General features: G+C 32.1%; 1 protein-coding gene across 1 annotated transcript; it reads left to right on the top strand.

The window, feature by feature from the left end:
• The first annotated feature begins 14,961 nt into the window (after positions 1-14,961).
• Positions 14,962-18,204, top strand: LOC149166211 (uncharacterized). Its single transcript, XM_089432492.1, has 2 exons — positions 14,962-15,867; positions 16,045-18,204. Exons 1-2 carry the CDS (start codon positions 15,208-15,210, stop codon positions 18,076-18,078), a joined length of 2,694 nt encoding a protein of 897 aa, XP_089288618.1. The 5' UTR covers positions 14,962-15,207; the 3' UTR covers positions 18,079-18,204.
• The last annotated feature ends 5,611 nt before the right edge of the window (positions 18,205-23,815 follow it).

Genomic DNA, 23,815 nt, shown 5'->3' with positions numbered 1-23,815 from the left:
ATTTTTGTTTAATATTAGTAATATGAGATGTATGCTAGAGTAAATGGTTTTTTGTTAATTGAGTTTGGATTGAGTGGTTGGGTGGAATAATTGTTATTTTCCCATTCAACTTCAAGTTTCTTAAGATATTTTTCATAAATTTAAGCATATCAATATTTACCAACCATTTGTTTTCTCCATGAAATGTAGCCTGCATAAATTACATTTTTAATTTATATAAAAACTATGAGAATTTTTTTATATATAACAAAAACTCTCTCTTGCATTGGGGTATTGTTTTCATTCAAAATATGATATATATAATACATAAAGTAAATCCAAGTATGATATATATAATATATAAAGTAAATGTTTTGATATTTTTCATAAATTTATACATATCAACATTTACCAACCATTTATTTTCTAGATAAAATTATAACCTGTATAAATTACTCTTTTAATTTATATAACTTTACTAATATTTAAACGATAAGAAAATAAAATAAATAAAAAATTATAACAAAAACCTCTATTGCATTGAGGTATCATTTTCATTCCAAATATGATATATATATAATATATAAAGTAAATATTTTAATATTTTTCATAACTTCATACCTATCAATATTTACCAACGAGTGAAATTAAACTACTCGTTTAATTTATATAATTTGCTAAATATTTAAATGATGAGAAAAAAAAAATAAAATAAAAATGATAACCAACAGACTTAAAAAGGCTAGAGGTAAAAAGTTGAGTTTAGGATTCATTATCAAATTTCATTCCCCTCTGGCCGAAGTTGTATTTGGAATGAGAAAGATGATAGATACATCAGGATCCATGGACCGACTGTTGGTACGCGGTAAATTAAGTTGCCAAGGGAACCATAACTGAAAAGATGGGAGCACATCTAACTGAATTTTCTTACAATGATACTCCTAACAGGAGTACAGGAATGAGCCCATTTCATATTGTTTTTGGAATGCATCCTAGAGGAGTATATGAGCTTAGATATTTGGGAAAACAAGAGATAAGGAGTGCAAATGCTGAAGAATTTGTAGAACAAATGCAAAAATTGCAGGAGGATGTCAAACAAAGGTTACATGAAAGTAGCAGGAAGTATAAACAAAGGGTTGATGTGAAGAGAAGAGAAAAGGAATTCCAAGTGGGTGATTTAGTTATGGTTTACCTGAGGAAAGAAAGATTTCCTGTAAGGACTTATAACAAATTAAAAATGAAAAAGATAGGACCCTGTAGAATTTTAAGGAAGTTTTCCTCAAATGCTTATGAGATTGAACTGCCGGAAGGAATTGGAATATCTCCTATCTTTAATGTTGCATATTTGTACCCATACAAGGAAACAAAGGCAGAATCACAAGATGAACTTGCAGATGAGGAAGTTTAGACTCTAAATTGGGAGGAATGGATGCCAAGGATAACAAGGAGAGAAGTGGAAGCTGTCTTGGAGAAGTGAGTAACAAAGAAAACTAGAGGACAAACATATTATCATTATATAATCAGATGGAAGGGATGGGCAATTGGAGATGCTAGTTGGATGACAATAACAGAGTTAAAGAAATATCAAGTGAATCATGAAGACTTGATGGAACCTTCTTTTCTTCCTCAGGAGTCGGATGTAGGAGCATCAAATGAGATAAATTACCTTTGACCTGGCTGGTCAAAATTATTTACTAAAGAGGGTTGGACCTCTTAAATGTTGTTATTTATTATTTGTTTGTAAAATTTATTAGAGTACCCATATTAGGAGTGAAGTGATAGAGTTTGTTAGCTTAGGTGTGTATTAGGCCAATTAAATAGGGATTAAGTTGTTTGAGAAATTCGAATTTATAGAGGAGCATTAAAAAAGAGAAAAACTCATTTTTTTTAGAGAAGATGAATGTAGATCAGGTCAGTAAGGGCAAGAATAATTTTTCTTATTATGATTTTTCTTTTCATAATTGATTCAGTGGACTTTCATGGTGTATCTGATATCATCTTATGTTAAGAAATTGTTTGCTTCAATTGATGAAAAATCATTTTGTTGTAGTTTAATGGTGGAATCCTATAGATTGATATCTAATAAATTGTGTATATGTGGGAATTTTTCATCCAAACAAGATTGATCTATAGAAATGCTCAATGTTGTGAGTATTTTATCCTATTTGCATGTTTTCTCAATGATAGATCTAAGAAATTCTCGAATTTCCATGTTTTTTCTTGCTTGAAATCGCCCCAAGAAAACAAAACCCTCAGTTACAGAAGGGTCGTGTCGTGGGCCACATTTGAAACAAAAAGGTCACGCCAGAATCGAAAGGGTCACGCCTCAGACAGAAAGGTCGTGTCGTGGGTTGCACCTGCAGTAGAAGGGTCGCACCTGAGACAAAAAGGTCACACCAACCTACATAAAGGTCGTGTCAGCCTACATAAAGGTCGCGTCAGCCTACAAAAGGGTCACATTGGTTTAGGATTGTGTTTTTAATAAACTTTTAGGAGCCCATTTCGAACTTTTATTGCTAGGTCAAGTAGCCCTATGTGTATACTTTCTATTGAGACATTAAACTCGACAAAATACCTAGGGAAAGGCCTCCAAAAATTGAATTTTCCAACCTCTCTTAGAAGCAGTGTGTTTGGTAACAAAAAATTGTGACAGAAGTTTTTGGGAACATAGTATTGGCAAGTTAGCCTACAATCAAACAACTTGGGTTGAGTTACTAGTTCCTGGAGCCACTAGTTGGGGAAAACGCTCTAGAATCCTTCGTGAGTTGAGATACTAGTTCCTGGAGACGTGGCTGGAACAAACACTCTGGAGCCCTAGAAGGCTATGGGTTGAGTTACTAGTTCTTGGAGCCATGGATAGCTTGGATAGAGGCCAATCTAGTTGATGTTAGTGATTTTGAACCGTAAAGGTAGAATCACTGTGGTTGAGGGTTGAGGTAGTTTTGCCTCTGGAAGCCCTCGTTGGTTTTGTATTGGTTTATTCCATGAGATCCCACATTCATTCTTAGAATATGGAGCAGGGGTGATTGGCTGAAAGAGAGATTTGGTTCAGCCTAATTTATGGTTTGGTGGTACGTGGAAGTCCCTGACTTGGTTGCCATTTTCACATGTTAATATGAGATATTTCCCAATTATGATCTACGAGCATTTGTAGTGATTATGTTGGTGATTTTATGGCCAATTTTTCATGGTTTATATGTTGGTTATATGATGTGTTCTATCTATGGCCCCTGTCATGCTTTGATAAGTTATTGAATGATTTATTAATGCATGGACTAAAAAATGCTTTTGCATCTAGCTTGAGAGGGTTTAAAGCCTTCTTGGTGATTCTTAAATGAAGACTATCAGTTTATGATCAGATATGCATTCATGACATATAGATTACATGTTTTCCATATGTTCTAAGAAATGTTTGTTATGGATTAGGCATCTTTGGGTCAAGTTCTTGCTTGAGTTTGAATGGTTAACATTGTTATCGCATTTTCTATGCTTCTAGAAAGTTATAGGCAATTCTAGGCAGTGATCTGGAGATTATCCTGGAAAAGTGGCTTAGATTTCGAAACCACTAGCATTCATCTGGAGGAATTGGGTCATAGTCACATGGAAGCAGCCCTGTGAGTGTAGTTATAGGAGTTAGCTGTAGTATCAAGGGTGCGTTTATGGAGCTAGGTTAGAGAAAAAGGGTTCCAACTCAGGGATTGATCACCCGAGGTTGTTGTCCAGCTCCTGAATGATCTATAGCCCCTGTGAAATGTCAATAAGTGTTAATTTTGTAGGCGCCACTTCCTTAACTGGAACTTGGAAGTCAGGTCATATCATAGTGACAATCGTCTCATGTTTACCCTAGCAAGCTTATGAATTTGGGTAAATGTGGGAGGAAGTGTTACATTTGGTCACTTTAAGTTAAAGGAAATATTAAATTGGTGTATGATATTTCCTTGTGTGTGAAATACGGAATTTGAAATTAATGTATGGGACCCCCTTACTTTTGTTTTATAATATTTTATTAAAACTTTTTATATTGCTTTATGAGTTTGTTTACTTAAATTCAAGAGAAACACTAAATTGGTGTATGAGATTCCCTTGTTCGTCCCTTAAGGGATCCAAAATTGGTATATGGGACCCCAATGTTAGTGGGATAAGGGACCTTACTAAATTTTATGGAGGTGTACATACTCTACCTCCTCTAGATTTGAGCTTATAACCTCTTAGGAGGAAACACATGCTTTTAATCATTAGGCCTAGATACTCATTACCATTAAAAGTTACTCTCATTTCCCTAGGTTAATAACTCGAGTGGTTAGGAACACAATTTTTTCTCCCATTCACCCACCATTCAATTCTAAGGGACATGTTTGACCCATAGTAATAAGGCTCAAAGCGTAGATTCCACTTCGAGGACTAAGACATATCGACTCTTGTTAAGTCTTAGTGTTATAGTAGGGGGCCCTAAGATAGATTCCATTATGATGGGATCATGGCATCTCAGATCTTACTAAGTCTTTGTATTATAGAAGCAATCATTGGAATAAATTCTATTATGATTAGACTGGGACCTATAGACTCTTATTAAATCTTAATGTTATAATGACAACCAAAATATTTGATCTTATATCTTAGTAAAATTATTTCCACACATTAATTAATAATTTAGTTGAATTCTCGTTTCTATAATTAAAATATTTATAAAAACGATTTGCATCGTCACGTGAAACAAGGAAGAGAGTGGAAAACATCATATGCTCTAGTATCTTTTGGGATTTCTTCTTACAATAGGATGTCAAGTAAATAACATGAGTAATAAACATTTTATTAGGAAGTATTTAGCAAGGATTTTACTATAAATATTTAGTGGTGAGTAATAAATGTTTTATTAGGAAGCATTTAGCAAGGATTTTATTATAAATATTTAACAGAGCAAATATAATTTTAAAATTTCATGTTATTAGATTTGATGTTATAACAAGGGAACAAGATTTTGGAGTAAAATAAAGCTTTTCACTAACCTATGCACCCAAAATGATGATCAATACCCTTCTAATAACAAGAGTCACAAGCTTTTCACAGAGAAGGGATCTCATCCGATCCAGTAAACCCTCTCTTTGGTTGGGTCTGATTTTGTCTTGGAAAACGGTAGATGCATGGCATGGCTTCACTGTCTAGGTAATTATAATTTGAAGGTCTCAAACATTAGGAGGTCCCAATTGGTGGTTGATCTCACCAATGCCTCAACATGTATTTTTCATTGTCGATGAGTCGTTTGATGCTAGAAGGTAGGCTATGAGCCTAGGGTCTTCCATTTCAATGGTGGCATTAGGAATTTTTATGTAGGATGCGATAGTGCATGATGAGCAATAGTGCAGGAGGCCAAGGGATGGCAAAGAGTTTCTTCAACCACTAGACAATGAAAACATTGCTTTCAAGCGCGGATTTTGTTAGTAACCGGGGCATCTCTAGAATGCATGTCGTTCCTCAGAAGGGTTGTCTGATTCTCGGGAGAAGAGAAAACCCAGCCGCGGATGGGGGGAGTAGAAGGCAATATGCATTGGAAAGAATGTGCCAAGCCACAAAAAGGATTGCTCACAGCAATAGAAGAGCATTCATGACACCTCGACCTCCCAAAAGCAAGTGTAATGTCCTATGGTTTCGCCTAATCCTTTCGTTGAGGAGAATCCCTCAGCAAAATAAAATGCAGGAGTTTTAGCCTTAATTGTCTCTGCAACCAGTGGGCAGAAACGCTCTCATGAGTCTGACCAATCAGACAATGACAAAGAGATCCCATGCTTTGTTGAGCTGCTTACGATGGAACTCTCTCAAGATAAGGAGATTTTGGCTTTATGCCCAGTTATATTTGATAATTCTATAGGTTGGATAGATGTTCATAAGAGAAAGGGGAAAAGAGAGAAACCTTGAACAATTTTGATGTTTGACATTAAAAAAGTTGAAGAAGTCATATGAAGTGTATCATTGTATGATGTAATTTGATTTTCTAATATAATAGAATTTAATTAAAAAAAATTGAAGTTTTAAGTAATATTATAAAATTTAAAAGTAATGTAAATATTTTAATTTTTTTCCAAATATTAAAATTATTTGCACATTTTAAACTACAATTTAGATGATAGAAAAATAAAATTTCATTTGAAAAAAAATGCACCATAAATTTTGAATAAAAAACTTAAAATGTTTAAATTATACCAAATTTTAATATACAATTGTTGTTTTTTTTTTCAAGTTTCATTGGTTAGACATGTGTGGGGGATTGAGCGTCTGATCACTTGGATACACAAGGACATGTCAATATGCTTTTCACCAATTGTACACTTGGATACACAAGGACATGCCAATATGCTTTTAGCCAATTGTACTACCACCCACAAACAATATATAAAAATTTAGATATTATATAATCATATTATTTATAATTAATGAATGCCTTATAATTAGTTAAAGGATCTTAGCTCAAGCAGTTTGATGAACAATTTGCTTCCCTTATTGTGTGGGTCCAAGTTTTCAAAGACATATTACAATTGGCCCATTATTACATTTATTTAAGAAAAAAAAAAACAATACTCTAAAATCAAATATTTTCTTTATAACTTTTATAACAATATTCTCTAATCAAATATTTATTGTCTATTAAAAAAATCATATTAATTTTACATACTATTCAAATTCAACCATTTTTATAGATCAAAATAAATAAATAAATATATATATATATATATATATATATATATATATATATATATATATATATATATATATATATATATATTTATTTTTTTAGATAGAGGAGGAATGACCTGTTATAGAGTTTTGTGAACCCAACGTTTCGGACTACCAAGTGACTTCATCATCAGGGGATGCGTCAATAGATATTCTCCAGATCGATTCTCCAGATCTTAATGATGATGTATCCAGGAGACAGATTTAGGTTATATATATATAGGATATTAAAAAAAATATGTAAGGTGGGTTATTATTTTACTAGTTTTTCATTTATTTAATTAATTAATTTATTAATAAGTTAAAAGGATAACTTAATTAATTTTATTATTTATAGAATTATTTATTATATTTATTAATTTTATTTTAAATAGTTGGTTAATTGATTTATTAATTAATTTGTTAATTTAATTAATTAATTAATTAAAAGAATTGATTAATTAATTAATTTTATTCATTATTCTTTATTAATATGTTTATTAATATATTATATTGTTAATTTGTTAATTTTATTAATTAATTAATTTTATTGTTTGTTGATTTAATTTTTATGTTTATTTCTTTAATGTAAAATTAATTATTTAATAATTTGATTAATTACTTTTATTAATATTTTTAACTAATTATCTAATTTGTTTGATTAATTAAAATTAATTTATTAATTTTATTATTTATTATTTGTTAGTATGTCTATTAATTTAATTTTATGTATTTATTTCATGTTTAATTATTTATTAATTTTATTTAATTGATTAATTTATTTAATTTTTAATTAATTAATAAATCTATATAGAGTTGGTGACTTATTGCTATAATATTAACTATCATTCTTAGAGATAATTTTTAATTGTTTAATGTTATCAATTGATTATGTGTGAAGTAATATATTACTAATTTATGTTTATGATGTTGATTGTTTTATTGTTTAAGGAGGATGTTATATGATTGACGTTTTTGTTAATTATTATATTGATGATTTTAAGAGAGGAGGGAATAGTTTAATTTAAGGGATAAGGATTAATTATTGATTTTTAAGGTTTCAAGTAAAGTTTCCACGTGTTGCTTAGTTTTAATCCATCGTCCCGGTTTAAATTTTTCTTTTTATACCACCACTTAAAAAATAATAATATATATATATATATATCATATTAATTTTGCAAACAGATTAAATTAAATATTTTATATCTTTTAATACTCTTAAAAAAATCATATTAACTTTGCAAACCATTCAAATTCAACCCTATCTACATTAGATCAAAATAAAAGAAAAAAAATGTTATTACATTTTATTTAATTTTCAAAAGAGGAAAAAGAGAATTGAATAGAAAAAGAGATAAAAAAAACAATTGAATAGAAAAAGAGATAAAAAAAGAATTGTCTAGAAAAAAGAATTGGATTAAGATAAGCACTAATATCCAATTACATTTTATTTAATTTAAAAACAAAAAATAAATAAATAAAATAAAATAAAAATAAAAATTAATACAAAAAGAACTCGATCAATATAAGCACCAATATCTACCTACTTGAATAGACAGACCAATCACGATGAAAATCCATCACAACATTAAATAATTCAAACTCAACCACTTATATACCACCCTCCATCGTGATATTAAATATTATAAAACCTACACCCCATTGGAAAACAATTTAAACTCAATAACTTATATACCACCACCTAGAGCATTAATTTCTGTCTAATTAGGTGAATAAACCAAGCACCCATCATAACATTAAATATTACATCTCATTGGAAAATAATTCAAATTAAACAACTTATATAACATCACCCACAGCATTAATTTCCAACTTATATAACATCACCCACAGCATTAATTTCTACGTGACGAGGTAGATAAACACAACCACCAACGAATACAATACAAGCTACGAGTAGGGACGGACACGTTAGAGGGCGAGTAGCGCATCTCGGGAATAACATATCATGGCAAAAACACCTGTGGTTAGACTTTTGACCATCGAAGTTTGGAAATTGCATCACAACCATAAAATAAAAGAGAAAAATTAATTTGTTTTATAATCCGTACATAACTATTTAGTAATTTTTTTTTTTATTTTTTTTCCTTTTTCAGTTACTCACACCTTCTTAGGTTGAAATTCAAAACTGGACCACGCTGCGAATTTAAGAGTTTTGACAGTTGTAATGTCTATTTCGATTTTTGTAAATGTGGATAGGAAAAGTTTTTAACCATCAAACGAAAAGAGCACATAGTTAACTTATCCATTTTTACCTTTTTAACCTACAACCATCGAAAGACAATATAGTTAATTTTAAATTTGGCTTTATGTAGTGTAATGGTAAGTTTCTATGGGTGAAACTTACCGTTACACTACTTGAGTATAGTGTCATGCTATGATCTCGGCTCAAGGAATTGACTCTCAAATCTCATTGAGTATAGTGTCATGCTATGATCTCGACTCCTTTCTATGATCTTGGCTCCTCCCATTGAGTATAGTGTCATGCTATGATCTGGGCTCAAGGATTCGACTCTCAAATCTCATTGAGTATAGTGTCATGCTATGTTTTCTCATTGAGTATAGTGTCATGTTATAGCTCCTCTCTATGATCTTGGCTCCTCTCGTTGAGTATAGTGTCATGCTATGATCTAGGCTCAAGGAATCTGGGCTCAAGGAATCGACTCTCAAATCTCATTGAGTATAGTGTCATGCTATGTTCTCTCATTGAGTATAATGTCATGTTATGGTCTTGGCTCAAGAAATCGACTCTCAAATCTCATTGAGTATAGTATCATTCTATTATCTCGACTCAAAAAAATTATAGAATATACCTTTCATATTATGAAAAATTTTAAGCTTTAATTTAATGAAAATTGTAATTACAAATACATGTATTTTGTCATGGAATTTTTTATAAATTTCAATTATACATTTAAATTATTATTTAAAAAAAAATCATTTTATATTTTAAAGATTATTTTTATTTTTCTTCTTTAACCATGTTTATTCACTTTTTCACTGTCATATAAATCTTAACATATAAATATACAAAATATTTAGAATTTCCAAATAAATAGTATTTACATATATTTAAATGATAAACAAAAATAAATATAAAAAATTCTAGTAAAAATATGTCAAAGCAAATAACATCCATATTTTTTAATCTTAAAATATAAATATAGAGTATGAAAATATATGGAATTTCTAATAAATAACATATATAAAAGGTACAAATAAATATTTTTGGATAGGTTGATAGGTTTGTTTTTTTCATAATAAGTTTTTAGAATTTTAGTTTAATTATCAATAGGCATGAGATAGATGGTAGAGATTTAACTAGTACAAAATATGTTGAAAGATTTTTTTTCCAAAGAAGGAAAAAAACATCTTTTAAATTAGAAAATGTGTACATATAAGGCCATTTGGAAAAATACTTACAAAAAAATCAACCCAAATAACTACATTCAATGTTTGAGAACAAAAACAATGTGAGTTTGTTACTTAACCTCTGGAAATCATAAAACTGACATCTGTAAGAGAAGGCTAAACAACAAAGAGATTACAAAAAGTCCTTGAAGACCAAAACCAAAGTAACTAAACCAATGCTAGTGTTTCAAAACCATAAAAAATTGTCAAAAGAGTGATTAGAACTGTAAAACCATATACATGTGGTCCACAAGAATTTTGATTATGTAGCTGCCAAACAGAATGTCTGCTAGATATTTCTCCATATAGATGTAACCCTCATCTCTCATCATGCCCTTCTTCGAAAGGATATCAATAGTAGAATTGTGCTCCCTATGGATTTGCACATAAGACAGATCCTGGAAGTGATTAGTCAAGACCATGATCCTGGACATCCAATGTTGAAGATGAAGTACCTGAAGATTACCAATATCCTTCAGCCAATCTATGACAACTCTAGAATCTCCAAATATCTGGAGAGTGGGCACTTCGAGAAAGGCAACAATATACAAAAGTACCCACACCCCAATGATTTATGCTTTGGTATTAATACTGGAACTCTCAAACATCCAAAGATGAACACTTATATCCCCAAGCATCAAGTTCAGGCTTCCTCTTCCACAGGTACCTCGTTGTTGAGCCCCATCAAAATATCCTTTGTATTCACATAAAGGGAGAGCCAAGGAATAGATATATCAACATCTAAAAGCCGACAAAGGTTTCATATAGTCCTGGAAAAATCCAACAACTTGTGAAAAGATCCAGGTATAACGAAATTAGGGACCATCAAAACATCTCTTATTCTGAACCTTTCAAATACCCATGTAATGAAAGGCAGAAGAAATCTAAAAAGACCTGACTGATGAATCCACTAAGTAACACAATTCTCAAGAAAGATCATTGAACCCAACATAGGGAGATTGAGGATCTTGCCCGCCTCAAGTCAGAGGTCTCTGGCAAAATTATAGGAGAAAAAGAGATGAGTTGTTGATTGAAAGTCCCACATACATAAAATGCAGCAATTTGGGCCAGAGAAACCACGTCGCACCAGATTTTCTTAGGTCAATATTTTGTTTTCCATAGCAAGCCAGAGAAAGTATTTAATTTTAGGCAGGATGTTCCAACCCCAAATCTTCCTCTTCCACCATTTGATCTTAGAGGGAGCAGAATGTTCACTAATCAAATGATAAGCTAGGTTAGTTATAACTTGGCCATATGCTAGATTACCCCTCCATATAGTCTGATCTGGTCTGTCAGTCAACAATATACCACTACATGAGAGATTTTTTATGAAGCCCTCCCATTCAAATGCATAAGAGCCACTGAGCCCCAGGTTGGTAGAGGTGCACCATCTGGGCTGAGTATTGGTATTGTCCTCTTTGAAATAGATCTGTTGTAGACAATGTTACCCCACACAGATAATTATGTGACCATTGTAGAGGGAAATTTGTAGAAGGATTCCACACGAATAAAAGGTTCTTTACCCAAATGAATAAGATCACCCCTGCCCACACCCCAAGTAGTTAATTTCTAAATCCAATGTCAAGAGTCCAAAAGTCCAAGCCAAATATTTGATCCTCCCTCCCGAGGTGGAGTGCTTCCAAACAAAAACAAGTCATCCTAGGATTTATTTTTTAGGTATTTATTAACAACAATATTGCTCCAAAGACCCACACCCTGCATAAGCCTCTAGAGACTTTTCATTGAAAGTACATTAGCAAAGTGAAATAGGTTCTTAAAACCCCATCCACCAGAACTCTTGGGTCTTGTGAGTACATCCCAACTTAACAAGTTATAGCCTCACCGCATTCTCTTGCCATCTTATAAAAATTTGAAGGAAATTTGCCTCATGTGCTTAAGAACTCATTTTTCTACCTTCAATAAAGTGAAATAGTAGGAAGGGCCTCAAGGATAACCTTTACTAGGGCCATCCTACCACCTATAGAAAGCCACTTGTTACACCATAGGTTTATGTGTCTATCAATACGATCCAAGAGTCATGATTTCCAATCACACACCTGATAGCAGTTTGGCTTTAAATGGTAACCCAAATAGGTAAAACCATAATCAAGAGGAGCCACTGCAAAAGTGAGAAAAGTATTAATAGTCAACCAAATATCATCAAGAACATTGTGTTGTAGAAAATAAGACTTCTCTTGACTGATTGACATGCCAGAAGTAAGGAAAAATGTATTCAAAATATTACAAAAAGTCCTCCATTCCTCCACAGTGCCATCACCAAGGATCAATACATCATCCACGAACAATAGATGGGAGACATAAATATTTTTTGACACCTTAATACCCCGAATGTCTCCTTTTACTTTTCCAGCGACACTCATATAGTTGAGGCCCTTTATAACTAGTAAAAATAATAGGGGCATCCCTACTCAATCCATGTGAAATTGTGAAGAAATCTAAAGGAGATTCATTTATGAGAACAATAAAGTTCGTTGAGATAATGCAAGCCATGATCTAATTAGTCACACTTCAATCCAAACCTAAATGAATAAGCAACAAGTGGAGATAGTCCTAGTTAACACGATCATATTCCTTCACCAAATCTAGTGTTAGAATTAAGGCACATATGTTTTTGGCTTTTATAAAGTGTATGGCTTCCTCGGAAATACCAACCACATCATGAATGAGCATGTAAGGTAAAAACCCAAATTGTTCAGAGGAGATTGTGACCAAGAGAAAAAGGTGAATCATATTCACAATGATCTTAGAAATAACCTTATATATTGAATTACAGAGTGAGATCGAACGAGATCCTAGGCCAAAACCACACAAAACAGGTCCAGTTTCCCAGAAAATCAGTCAGAAGTCCGACCAAACTTGAGGAATAAAAGGAAAAGGAATGCTAACACCAAACCTCAGATAGGTAGGTCCACGACACGAATTAACATAGCAACAGATGAACAATTTGCAGCTCCCAATGTGCCCCCCTATGGTCATCTATTGCTTTAGGCTCCATATCCTTTGGCCCTGCCTTAATTGAGTAATTTCGACATGAACCTCCTTCCTCTCATTCTCTTCTTAGCAAAACTAACCTTCTTGCTCTTATATGAGGCTTTCGACATGGGAAATTTGGATGCGTAATAAAAAGTTTTGTATATTCAATTATCTACAGAAAACATGGTCATTCTGGAGTGGAATGCTTCTTAGCTTCTTTCAAACATCACATATAGATTTGTCGCGGTGCATTTCTTTTCGCAATTGTCTTATCTGTGGGGAAGGCATTTGGATTGTTCCAACGACTATCTTATCTCTGACCAAAGCTAAGAAAAGTGAAAAATCTCTTCATCCTTACCTAAATTAAGTGGGAAAATATCTTTATTCTAGTCAAAATATGTTGAAATATTCTTAGTAATATTTATAGATCAAGAGTTCAGATTTATCTCCAAGTTAGTTATTCCCTTTTAATTAATTCTTTTAAGATTATTTAATTAAAGAAAACATCATATCACATGTATTTTTTGTTTTTGTAAGCTAGAGGACCTAGCAGCTAGCCCGAGGTAAGTAAACCTCTCGGGGGCCTACTATCTTCCTGAGCCTACTATCAGCCTACTATCTTCTTGGGCCTACTATCTTCCCAACTCTTCGTATGCCCCGACTTTCTTCTTGGGGATTACACAAGATTTGAACCCAATACTTTTGGTTAGGTGACACTTCATTTTCACGGCCATTGCCAATTGCATTAACCCCAACGAACGTCATGTCACATGTATTATATTAGGCATGTGGTATTAATAACCCATGATATTGACCCATAGTATTGTAGCGAAGACTATTTACAAATTCAAATTTTTCATGGTAAAGTGGGGTGAATCTCCATAATTAAGAATATTATAAATTTAACAATATTATAAATATTTTTTAAAATGTATATATGTTTAACTCATATACTAAATTTCTTTTAATTAATAATAATAATAATTTAAAATAAATTTATAATTTACTTAATTTTTATGATTTTTTTTAATATTAGTAATATGAGATGTATGCTAGAGTAAATGGTTTTTTTGTTAATTGAGTTTGGCTTGAGTGGTTGGGTGGAATAATTGCTATTTTCCCCACCCACTTCAAGTTTCTTAAGATATTTTTTTATAAATTCAAGCATATAAACATTTACCAACCATTTGTTTTCTAGACAAAAATGTACCTTGTATAAATTACACTTTTAATTTATATAAAAACTATAAGATTTTTTTTTATAACAAAAACCCCTCTCTTACAATGGGATATTGTTTTCATTCAAAATATGATATATATAATACATAAAATAAATCCAAGTATAATATATATAGTAAATGTTTTGATATTTTTCATAAATTTATACATATCAACATTAACCAGCCAATTATTTTCTGAATAAAACCAGTATAAATTACTCTTTTAATTATATAACTTTGCCAAATATTTAAACGATGAAAAAATAAAATAAAAAAATTATAACAAAAGCCTCTATTACATTGAGGTATCGTTTTCATTCCCAATATGATATATATAATATATATAAAATAAATATTTTGATATTTTTATAACTTCATACCTATCCATATTTACCAATCATTTTATTTTCGAGTGAATATAAACACCTCGCTTAATTTATATAATTTGCTAATATTTAAATGATGAGAAAAAAATAAAATAAAAATTATAACCAACCGACTTAAAAAACTTAGGTAAAAAGTTCAGAGATTAGGATTTAGAATCAAATTTCATTGCCCTCTGACGGCTGCTGTATTTAGAATGAGAAAGACGATAGATACATCAGGATCCACGGACGGACTGTTGGTACGGGGTAAATTAAGTTCCTAAGGGGACCGTACCTGAAAAAGATGGGAGCACATTTAATCATGAACCAACCGTGGAGGTTCTGGTGACAGTGACCTAGAGGTTCTGTGGACGGCTCTAGCTTTTACTTTTGATCCAGTTTATTTCCAAATGCATCATATGTTTGACGGCTGTAGCTTTTAGTTTATTTATATGTATGGTGTGTGTTCCTGCAAGAACTGAGAGACCTGTATTTCCCACAAAATCATTATGATGGCCAAATCCACCCTGCAATCCAGATACTTGTACCAAGAACCACGGAGGATGACCATTCTGCGAAAAAGACTCCTCCGTTTTGTTATTCAAATGTTCAGTGGGTGGATAGTTGTGTCCAGCATTTTTACGACCGTTTCAGGCAAAGTCGGTGATTGTTCGAGTCAGGATATGCAATCTCTTCTGGCTTTTAAAAACGGTTTGCATGATCCCGCGGGACGTTTGGCTTCTTGGAATGTTTCTTTCAGCTGTTGCCAGTGGAAAGGTGTCTCCTGCGACAGCCGAACCGGTGCTGTAGTTGCGGTGGATTTGCAAAATTGCAGTTTGAGCGGCATCTTGCGCCCTGCTGCACTGTTTAACTTGACGGCCTTGGAGCATTTAGATGTCAGCTTCAATAACTTCACTGGTCTACCTATTCCTAAAGAGATGGGTCTTTTGAAAAACTTGAAATACCTCAACCTGTCCACAGCTGGATTTGCAGGTACCGTTCCATGGCAGCTCGGAAATCTGAATAACTTGACAGGACTCGATCTCTCTTCCCCTGTTTCTGAGTTGAAAAGTCCGGACCTCTCATGGCTTGCTAAACTCACGGCCTTGACAAATCTTTCTCTCAACGGAGTCGATCTCTCGGCAACGTCGTCTTCATGGGGACAGTCAGTAAGTAGTCTTTCCCACCTCTTAAATGTTACAATGTCAAACTGTGGACTGAAGGGTTCCATTCCCCCTTCCCTGCAGAAACTTAGAAACCTACAAACTCTCCATCTGGATAGAAACACTCTTCATTCCGAATTCCCTACTTGGTTAGCGAATATGACTAGTTTGATAGATTTGCAGATGAGCAATGCAAATCTCAGTGGATCTCTTCCGTTTGAGCTCTCTCAGATGCCTCAGATACGATCGATTTCCTTGGCAAATAATAAATTATCTGGCAACGTTTCCCAGATTTTTCAGGGCCAATGGAAGAGCCTGACCTTTTTCCAGATGCCAAACAACAGTTTATATGGCTCCATACCATCTTCTATAAGAAATTTGTCATCTCTGACCGTGCTACAACTGCAGAAGAACAATCTGAGGGGAATGATACCAGAGTCGTTGGGCTCCCTCCACTCGCTTACTGTACTAGACCTAAGCTACAACAAATTGACAGGACTTCTCCCATTATCTCTAGGATCGTTGTCTAAACTGACCTATATCAGTCTTACTCACAACACTTTGAGCGGAGCAATCTCAGAGTCACATTTCCGAACTCTGAACAATCTGAAATATCTTGACCTGTCCAGGAACAAATTAACCTTGAATGTCACGTCCAACTGGACTCCGCCATTTGATTTAGATACATTGAGATTATCTGTTTGTCAAATAAAGGGGGGTTTACCCCCTTTTATGAAGACTCAACGTTCTATGACGACACTTGACCTTTCCAGTAACACTGTAACAGGACAAATCCCTTCGTGGCTCTGGAATCTCCCCAAACTTGAGAGCTTATACCTTGCACACAATCAGTTGAAAGGGCCAATACCAACACAGCTGTATAACTCGTCGACTTCTTTGAAAGTGGTGGACTTACGAGAGAATCTATTTCATGGAAGCCTTCCCCGTCCACGAAGTTCTGTCTCAGGGTTCCCGTCGGTACTTGATCTGTCGGTAAATAACCTTACAGGTACAGTGCCTTCAGAAATCTGCATGATGTTGCATAGTTCAATTTTCTTATCTTTAGCAGCAAATAAACTTGGGGGCCGGATTCCTCTTTGCATCTGTAAGCAAACAGAGTATCTAGAGGCTCTGGATCTTTCAGCCAATAATCTTAGCGGGCAGTTGCTTTCGAGTTTCAGTAATTGCTCTGCTCTCAAGGTATTGAATGTAGCAAAAAATAATTTGGAAGGGCGGATACCGATGGAATTCGGAAACTTGAAGAAACTCCAGGTATTGCAGATCAATAACAACAGGTTAATTGGAAATGTTCCCTCATCCCTCCGAAATTGCACAATGTTGGAAATTTTGGAATTGAGTGGAAACAGCTTATCAGGCAAAGTCCCTGAATGGATCTCCGATCTTTCAAAGCTCCGCTTACTTGTCCTCAGATCAAATAATTTAGAAGGTGAGATACCTATCCAGATTTGCGACCTTCAACAACTCCAAATTCTGGATCTGGCAATAAACCATGTGTCAGGTTCGATACCACCATGTATCTCAAACTTGTCAGCATTGAGAAATAAAGATTTCGCAAGATCACCGCCAAGTGCGCTTGTCTACGCAAATTACTATAAAGAAGAACTTTATCTGATGGTCAAGGGTCAGGAAATGTCGTATAAATACATCCTCTCCACTGTGACTCTTCTGGACCTCTCCGCAAACAATCTCCGCGGTCACATCCCCGACGGCATGAGCGATCTTAAGGGTTTACAGTCTTTGAATCTATCACATAATCACTTTACAGGATACATTCCCCTCCAATTCGCGGAACTGGTGAATTTAGAAGCTTTAGATATCTCATCCAACAATTTATGGGGAGGAATACCCGAAAATTTGGAAACTCTGAACTCATTGGGCTATTTAAACCTATCGAATAACAATCTGTCAGGGAGGATTCCAGATGGACTAAAGTTTGAGGCGTCTTCATTCTGGGGGAATTCGAAGCTTTGTGGGCATCAAATTCAGCGAAACTGCAGCGATCAGACTTCTTATTCCGGTGCAGGAGAGGACGAAGACGAGGACGGTGAGCAGACAATGCATTGGTGGGAATCGTGGAAAGCTGGAATGGGAATGGGAGTTGCAATTGGGTTTGGAACTGTCATCGGAGTGCTAGCTCTGAGCAGGCGATTGGGCAGGCGGTACTTCCAGTTTGTCGATGGCATTTTGGGCTACTGAAGCTTTGACCATCGTGTATCGTTTCCAGCGGCTGCCCGCCCAGGGTTCGATCTGTGAACTTGGCTGGAATGTCATGCAACCCAGAGGTATTTTCAATATAATGAAGGATTCGTATCATTTAAATTAAATTATTTTTTAAATTTATCATTTATATTAAATTAATTTTATTATTATCTTCTGGAGTTTTTGCATCCATGATTTGTGTGTATCGAGGAGTTAGGATAGATCAGTAATTGTATAGGACAGATTTCCTTGAACTTTAATTACTGATCTATCTAGATGATGAGTCACGAGCCATGATGAAGGGTTCCAAACTTCAATACAAACAAATCATGGATACAAAAACTCCAAAAAATAACAACACACAAAACACTAATCGCAAAAACCTCAAAACAATAAATTATTATTATTAGTACTTGTACAAATTCCGACGCCTGCCCGTCCAGGTTTCGACAGGTTGAACTTTGCTCGACTGGACTAAACCCTATGAATGTCGTGTTTTCAGTGTAATTAAGGATTTGATGTCATGTAAATTAGATTTTTTCATCTTAAATAATCTTTTATATTAAATTAAAGTTACTTTTCAAAATTTAAGAAAGCTTTGACTATCGAATATAAATTCCTGGGGCGTTGGACATGTGAATCTATGAATGTAACACAAACTGGAACTATTTCCCTATAGATTTTATGTTATGCGAACTATTTTTTATTTATTCTTAAGGAATAAAGCCATTTTTAAAGGCTATTTAAATCAAATTTTGGAATTAATAAAAAATAATTAAATTACAGGATATGTAAGATTTTTTATCTTAATTACAATTTTATTATACGGAAAGGTGGTTTACAAATTTTATGTTTGTATAAGATTTGAAATAGTTTATGTTAGTATAAAATTTGAAATAGTTTAAATGTTATTGAATTGAGACTTCTATGATCCATAATAGTTATAAGAAGAGCTTCGGCGTAAATCACATATAAAAAGACCTTTGTCGACGCGTTTCGAGCTAGCAAGTGTGGCTCATTGTCAGGACAAGTTGAAGAAACAGATCCAGCTTTGCGTGTTAAATAGTATGAGCGCCTCCAACAGCTATCTAGATTAACGGCTAGCTTTGATTTAGGGACAGTCAAAAGGTCAAATTGATTATTTCAAGGAAGATAGTAATGACCATACCTAAATATAAATATATAATTATATAAATGAAATAATTTAAGAAGGGGTTTACAATAACAATTAGTTAAAATGTATAATTTAAAAATTATTATTAAATGGGAATTAGTTAAATTGAAGACCTAACTTATTTATAAACAAGATAAATGTAATTAAATAAAATAAATAATAATAATACAAATCAGCAAATAAATAAATAATAATAATAATATATATTCGCTAGATAAATAAATAAATAGATAAAAATCTATATAAAAATAAAAATAATAATAATATATATAAATTAGTTATGAAAGAAATACTAATAAAGAAATAACAATGATATATATCCGTTAATAAATAGATAAATTATCAATACTAACAATATATAAAAATTAGTGACGAAAAATAATAAAATAATAATAATATATATAAATAAAAATATTTTTATAAATAAATAAAAATAAATAAATAAATAAAAATAATAATAATATATATAAATTAGTTATGAAAGAAATAATAAAGTAAATACTAATAAGAAAATAACAATGATATATATCCGTTAATAAATAGATAAATTACCAATACTAACAATATATAAAAATTAGTGACGGAAAAAAATAATAAAATAATAATAATAATATATATTCTTTAATAGATAAATAAAATTAATATATAATAAAATAATAATAATATATATAAAAATTAGTTATGAAGAACTAATTAATTAATAAATAAATAAATAATAATGATAAAAACATAAGTAAATAAATATTTGTTATAACAATAATAATTAGGGAAAGGGGATGACTATATATTCGTTAATAGATAATTAAATAATTAATTAAAAAATATATATATATATATATATCTATATATCTATATATATAATATAATATAATATAAGATATAAAAAAAAATAATAATAATAACAATAATAATAATAATAAATAAATAAATATTAGCTATAATAATAGATACCAATATCAATTCGGGAAAAAGGAGCGACATAAAATAAACATGAGAAGGCCTGGAAAGAGTTTTTTAAATAAGTTTAGTGTTTTTTAAAGTTTAAATGTTTTATATTTTTTATTTTTTTAAATATATTTTTGATAATTTTATTTTAAATTTTAATTAAAATTATTGAAATTAAATTATAATGTTTTAATTTTTTTCTAAAATATTAATGTGGACAAATTATAGCAAATATTACATAGTAAAGTAGAAAATAAGATATTTTAAGATGAAGTGATAATGGTTTTCTTATGCGATTTTTGTAAAAAAAACCATGTAGAGAGTTTTGTGCCAAATACAAGTTAGGTAACCATTTTTATTAATAGAAATAAGTTTTTTTTTTCTTTTCTAAAATGAAAAACAAAAAAACACTAACTTAAATATTATAAAACAATATTTTTTATAACAATATTATATAATCAAATATTTATTATTCATTAAAAATTAATATTAAATTAATATTCATTAAATACTTAAAATTTATTATTCATTAAAAATCATGCCAAAATTTTCATTAATTCTCCCGATTAAACGACGCTAAATTTTCAAAAACAATTGCTGGTTGGACTACACTAATAAAGAGAAGCACCGACAAATACAATACAAATTACGCTACCCGTGGACACCATCAAGTTAAGAAGGCAAGACTTTTGAACAGCTAACGGAAAATTTAATCGTTTTTATAATACGTGCATAACTTTTCAGTAAAAAATTGATATTTTTCCTTTTTTCAGGGTAGGCACACCTTCGTTGAAATTCAATTCAAAAGTAGACGCAGAGAATTGAAGAGTTTTTGACAGTTGTAAATAAAATTTGGACTAGGGTAAATATGGATAAAATAAGTGTTTAATCATCAACGAGGGAATTATACGGCTACTCTGGTCAAATTCCATCCCAAGTTCTCCCTCATAGGTATTTATCCATTTTCTCCCTTCCATCAGAAGGGCATATATTTGTCAATATTAATTTAACTTTTAAAATTATAAATTTAATAACTTAATAAATAATTATAAATTTTACTGATGCTTCATAAAATTTATATAAATATGTAAATATTGTTTTCCTTAAATTTCAATTAAATGAAAATTGTATTTGCAAACACAGGGATGTAGCTATATGCAAACTTTAATTTAATGAAATTTGTCATTACAAATATGTACTTGCTGAAATTAAATGAGTATTTTCTATAAGGTTCAAATGTTAATACTATAGATGTCAATACTATCGAAACAAAGTAGGGAAGTGAGAAACCTATTGGTATATTCAAATGCAGGAATTTTTTAATAAATTATATCTATATATAGATAAAATTGAATTTTATTTTTTGTTTAATAGTTTTCATTTATTTTTTTCTATTTCATAAATCTTAAAATATAAATAACTAAATATATAAATAAATAATATCTATATATTTAAGTGATAAACAAAAATAAACATAAAACTTTATAAAAATATGTCAAAACAAATAACATTCATAATATTTACTCTAAAATAATAAATGTACAAAGTATCAAAATATTTGAAATGTCTAATAAATAGTATCTATATATTCAAATAATAAACCAAAATAAATATAAAATATCATAAGAGAAGAAGGTAAAAATAAATAACATTCATAATTAGGAGTGTCTATTTTAGAGGAGGCTTTCTAATTTTTTAATTTAATTATCAGTGATTATTAAGTGGATGGTAGAGATTTAACTTGAATATGTCAAAATATCTTTAGTACTACATTCATAGATTGAGGGTTAAGATTGATCTCCAAGTTAGTTACTCCCATTTAATTAATTCTTCTCAAAGAAAATGTTATATCAACATGTGTCATATTGGGCATGTCGTATTAATAACTCATGGTATTGGCCCATAATATTACTGTGAAGCACGAGTTCGTGAACCCGGGGGTGGGGTTCACGAACTCATCCCGGGTTCTTGTCCCCACGAATGGGTACTGGAGCTGGTACATCCCAAATGAACCCATACGAATCGCGTTCGTCCCATAAGAACCCGACACTCAATAACTGTGGGATGGGTTCATTTACATAAACTAGTTCGTCGAACCCTGATAATGGGTACATGACGGGTTCGTCCATGGCACGGGGAAAGAAAAACATATTTTTTTATGAAACAAAAAAAACATGTTATAACTTATAACTTATAACCTAGCCCCCAAATTTCATTTGCATTTTCCATTCGCATAGGTTGGATGACGATGCATGAGTTTGTGGTGTTAGCGGTGGGCGCAGATGGTTGGAGATTGGAGGCAGCATACAACAGGTAATGCAAGGTCCATCCACTTCCAATGGTAGATGCCACAACTAACCTTGTGGTTTCAATTTAAATTATAAGATTTTTCTCAATAGGTTTCCACTCACAAAGGTTTCTTAACTTCTTAATAAAAAATATTTCCACATTCAACGGAAGTCGACTGACCTTTCCACTGACCCTCATATTATCATCTAAATTTTCATGCATTCCTTCCAGTAGAACTGGAATTTCCCTTCCACACTGAACCAATAGATATGCATTAGATAAGTAGTTATTTTAGCAATAAATAAAAGGTGCATTTTCATTTAGAGGGAATCCATGTTGTATTTAATTAACATCAGTGCATAATTTTAAGGGTTTCTTGACGCATTAAAAATCTATGCATATGTATATACAAGCCACATCTTTTTTTTTAATGTCCTTACTTTCAGATTTGGCATTTTGGTTAATTTCCAAAATCAAGAATGTCTTCATCAAATCCACAATATCCACTCTAGAAATATGTGGAAAGGAAAAAACCTCCAAAGGGTGTTGGGGGGACAACAATAATAAAATGCAATTTATGTCAGCTTGAATGGAAAGGGAGTTATACCAAAGTTAAAGCTCATTTTATGAAGATACCAAGGAAGGGTGTTGATGCTTGCACTAGAGACCCAGATGATCCCACTAGACTTCCTAGTGCACAAAGAGAGAAACAAAGGGTTAATGGTAAGGCAAGCAAGGCAATCTCCAAGCCATGTCATAATGTTGATGAAAATGATGACTCCAATGAGGAAGAATTACCATCTGATGATGAAGAAGTTCAAATTGGTGATGAGCATGTGCCATCTAGAGCATCAAAAAGCACTACCAGTCATGCACGCAAGAAGCCTAAACTTGGTGGCCTTTATGACATGTTTGATGTGAAAGGTAGGGAGGGTGTTGATCTTGCAATAACAAGATTTTTTCTTGCATGTGGCATTCCTTTAAATGCAAATTGTTCACTTTATTTTGATCAAATGTTCCTTGCTATTAATGATGGACCTCTGGGGTATAAGGCACCTAGTTATGAGAAGCTTCAAACTATGTTGGTAGATAAGGAGAAAGCACGTCTTGAGAAGACGATGTCAACATTGAAGGAATCTTGGAGTGTAGATGGATGCTCCATTGTATGGACAGTTAGACTGATTGTAGAAATCGTCCGTTGATTAACATCATTGTCTCCTCCAATTCTAGTACATATTATCTAAATCCCATTGATTGTTTTGGTCAAGAAAAGAACACTTTGTTCTTGAAAAACCAATTATGTGACGCCTTTGTTGAGGTGGGGTG

This window comes from Pinus tabuliformis, chromosome 5_1 (assembly GCF_031772625.1).
Source record: "Pinus tabuliformis cultivar Carrire ecotype Pingquan chromosome 5_1, CPIR1, whole genome shotgun sequence".
NCBI classification, from domain to species: Eukaryota; Viridiplantae; Streptophyta; class Pinopsida; order Pinales; family Pinaceae; genus Pinus; species Pinus tabuliformis.
This window is presented reverse-complemented; position numbering and strand designations above follow the sequence as displayed.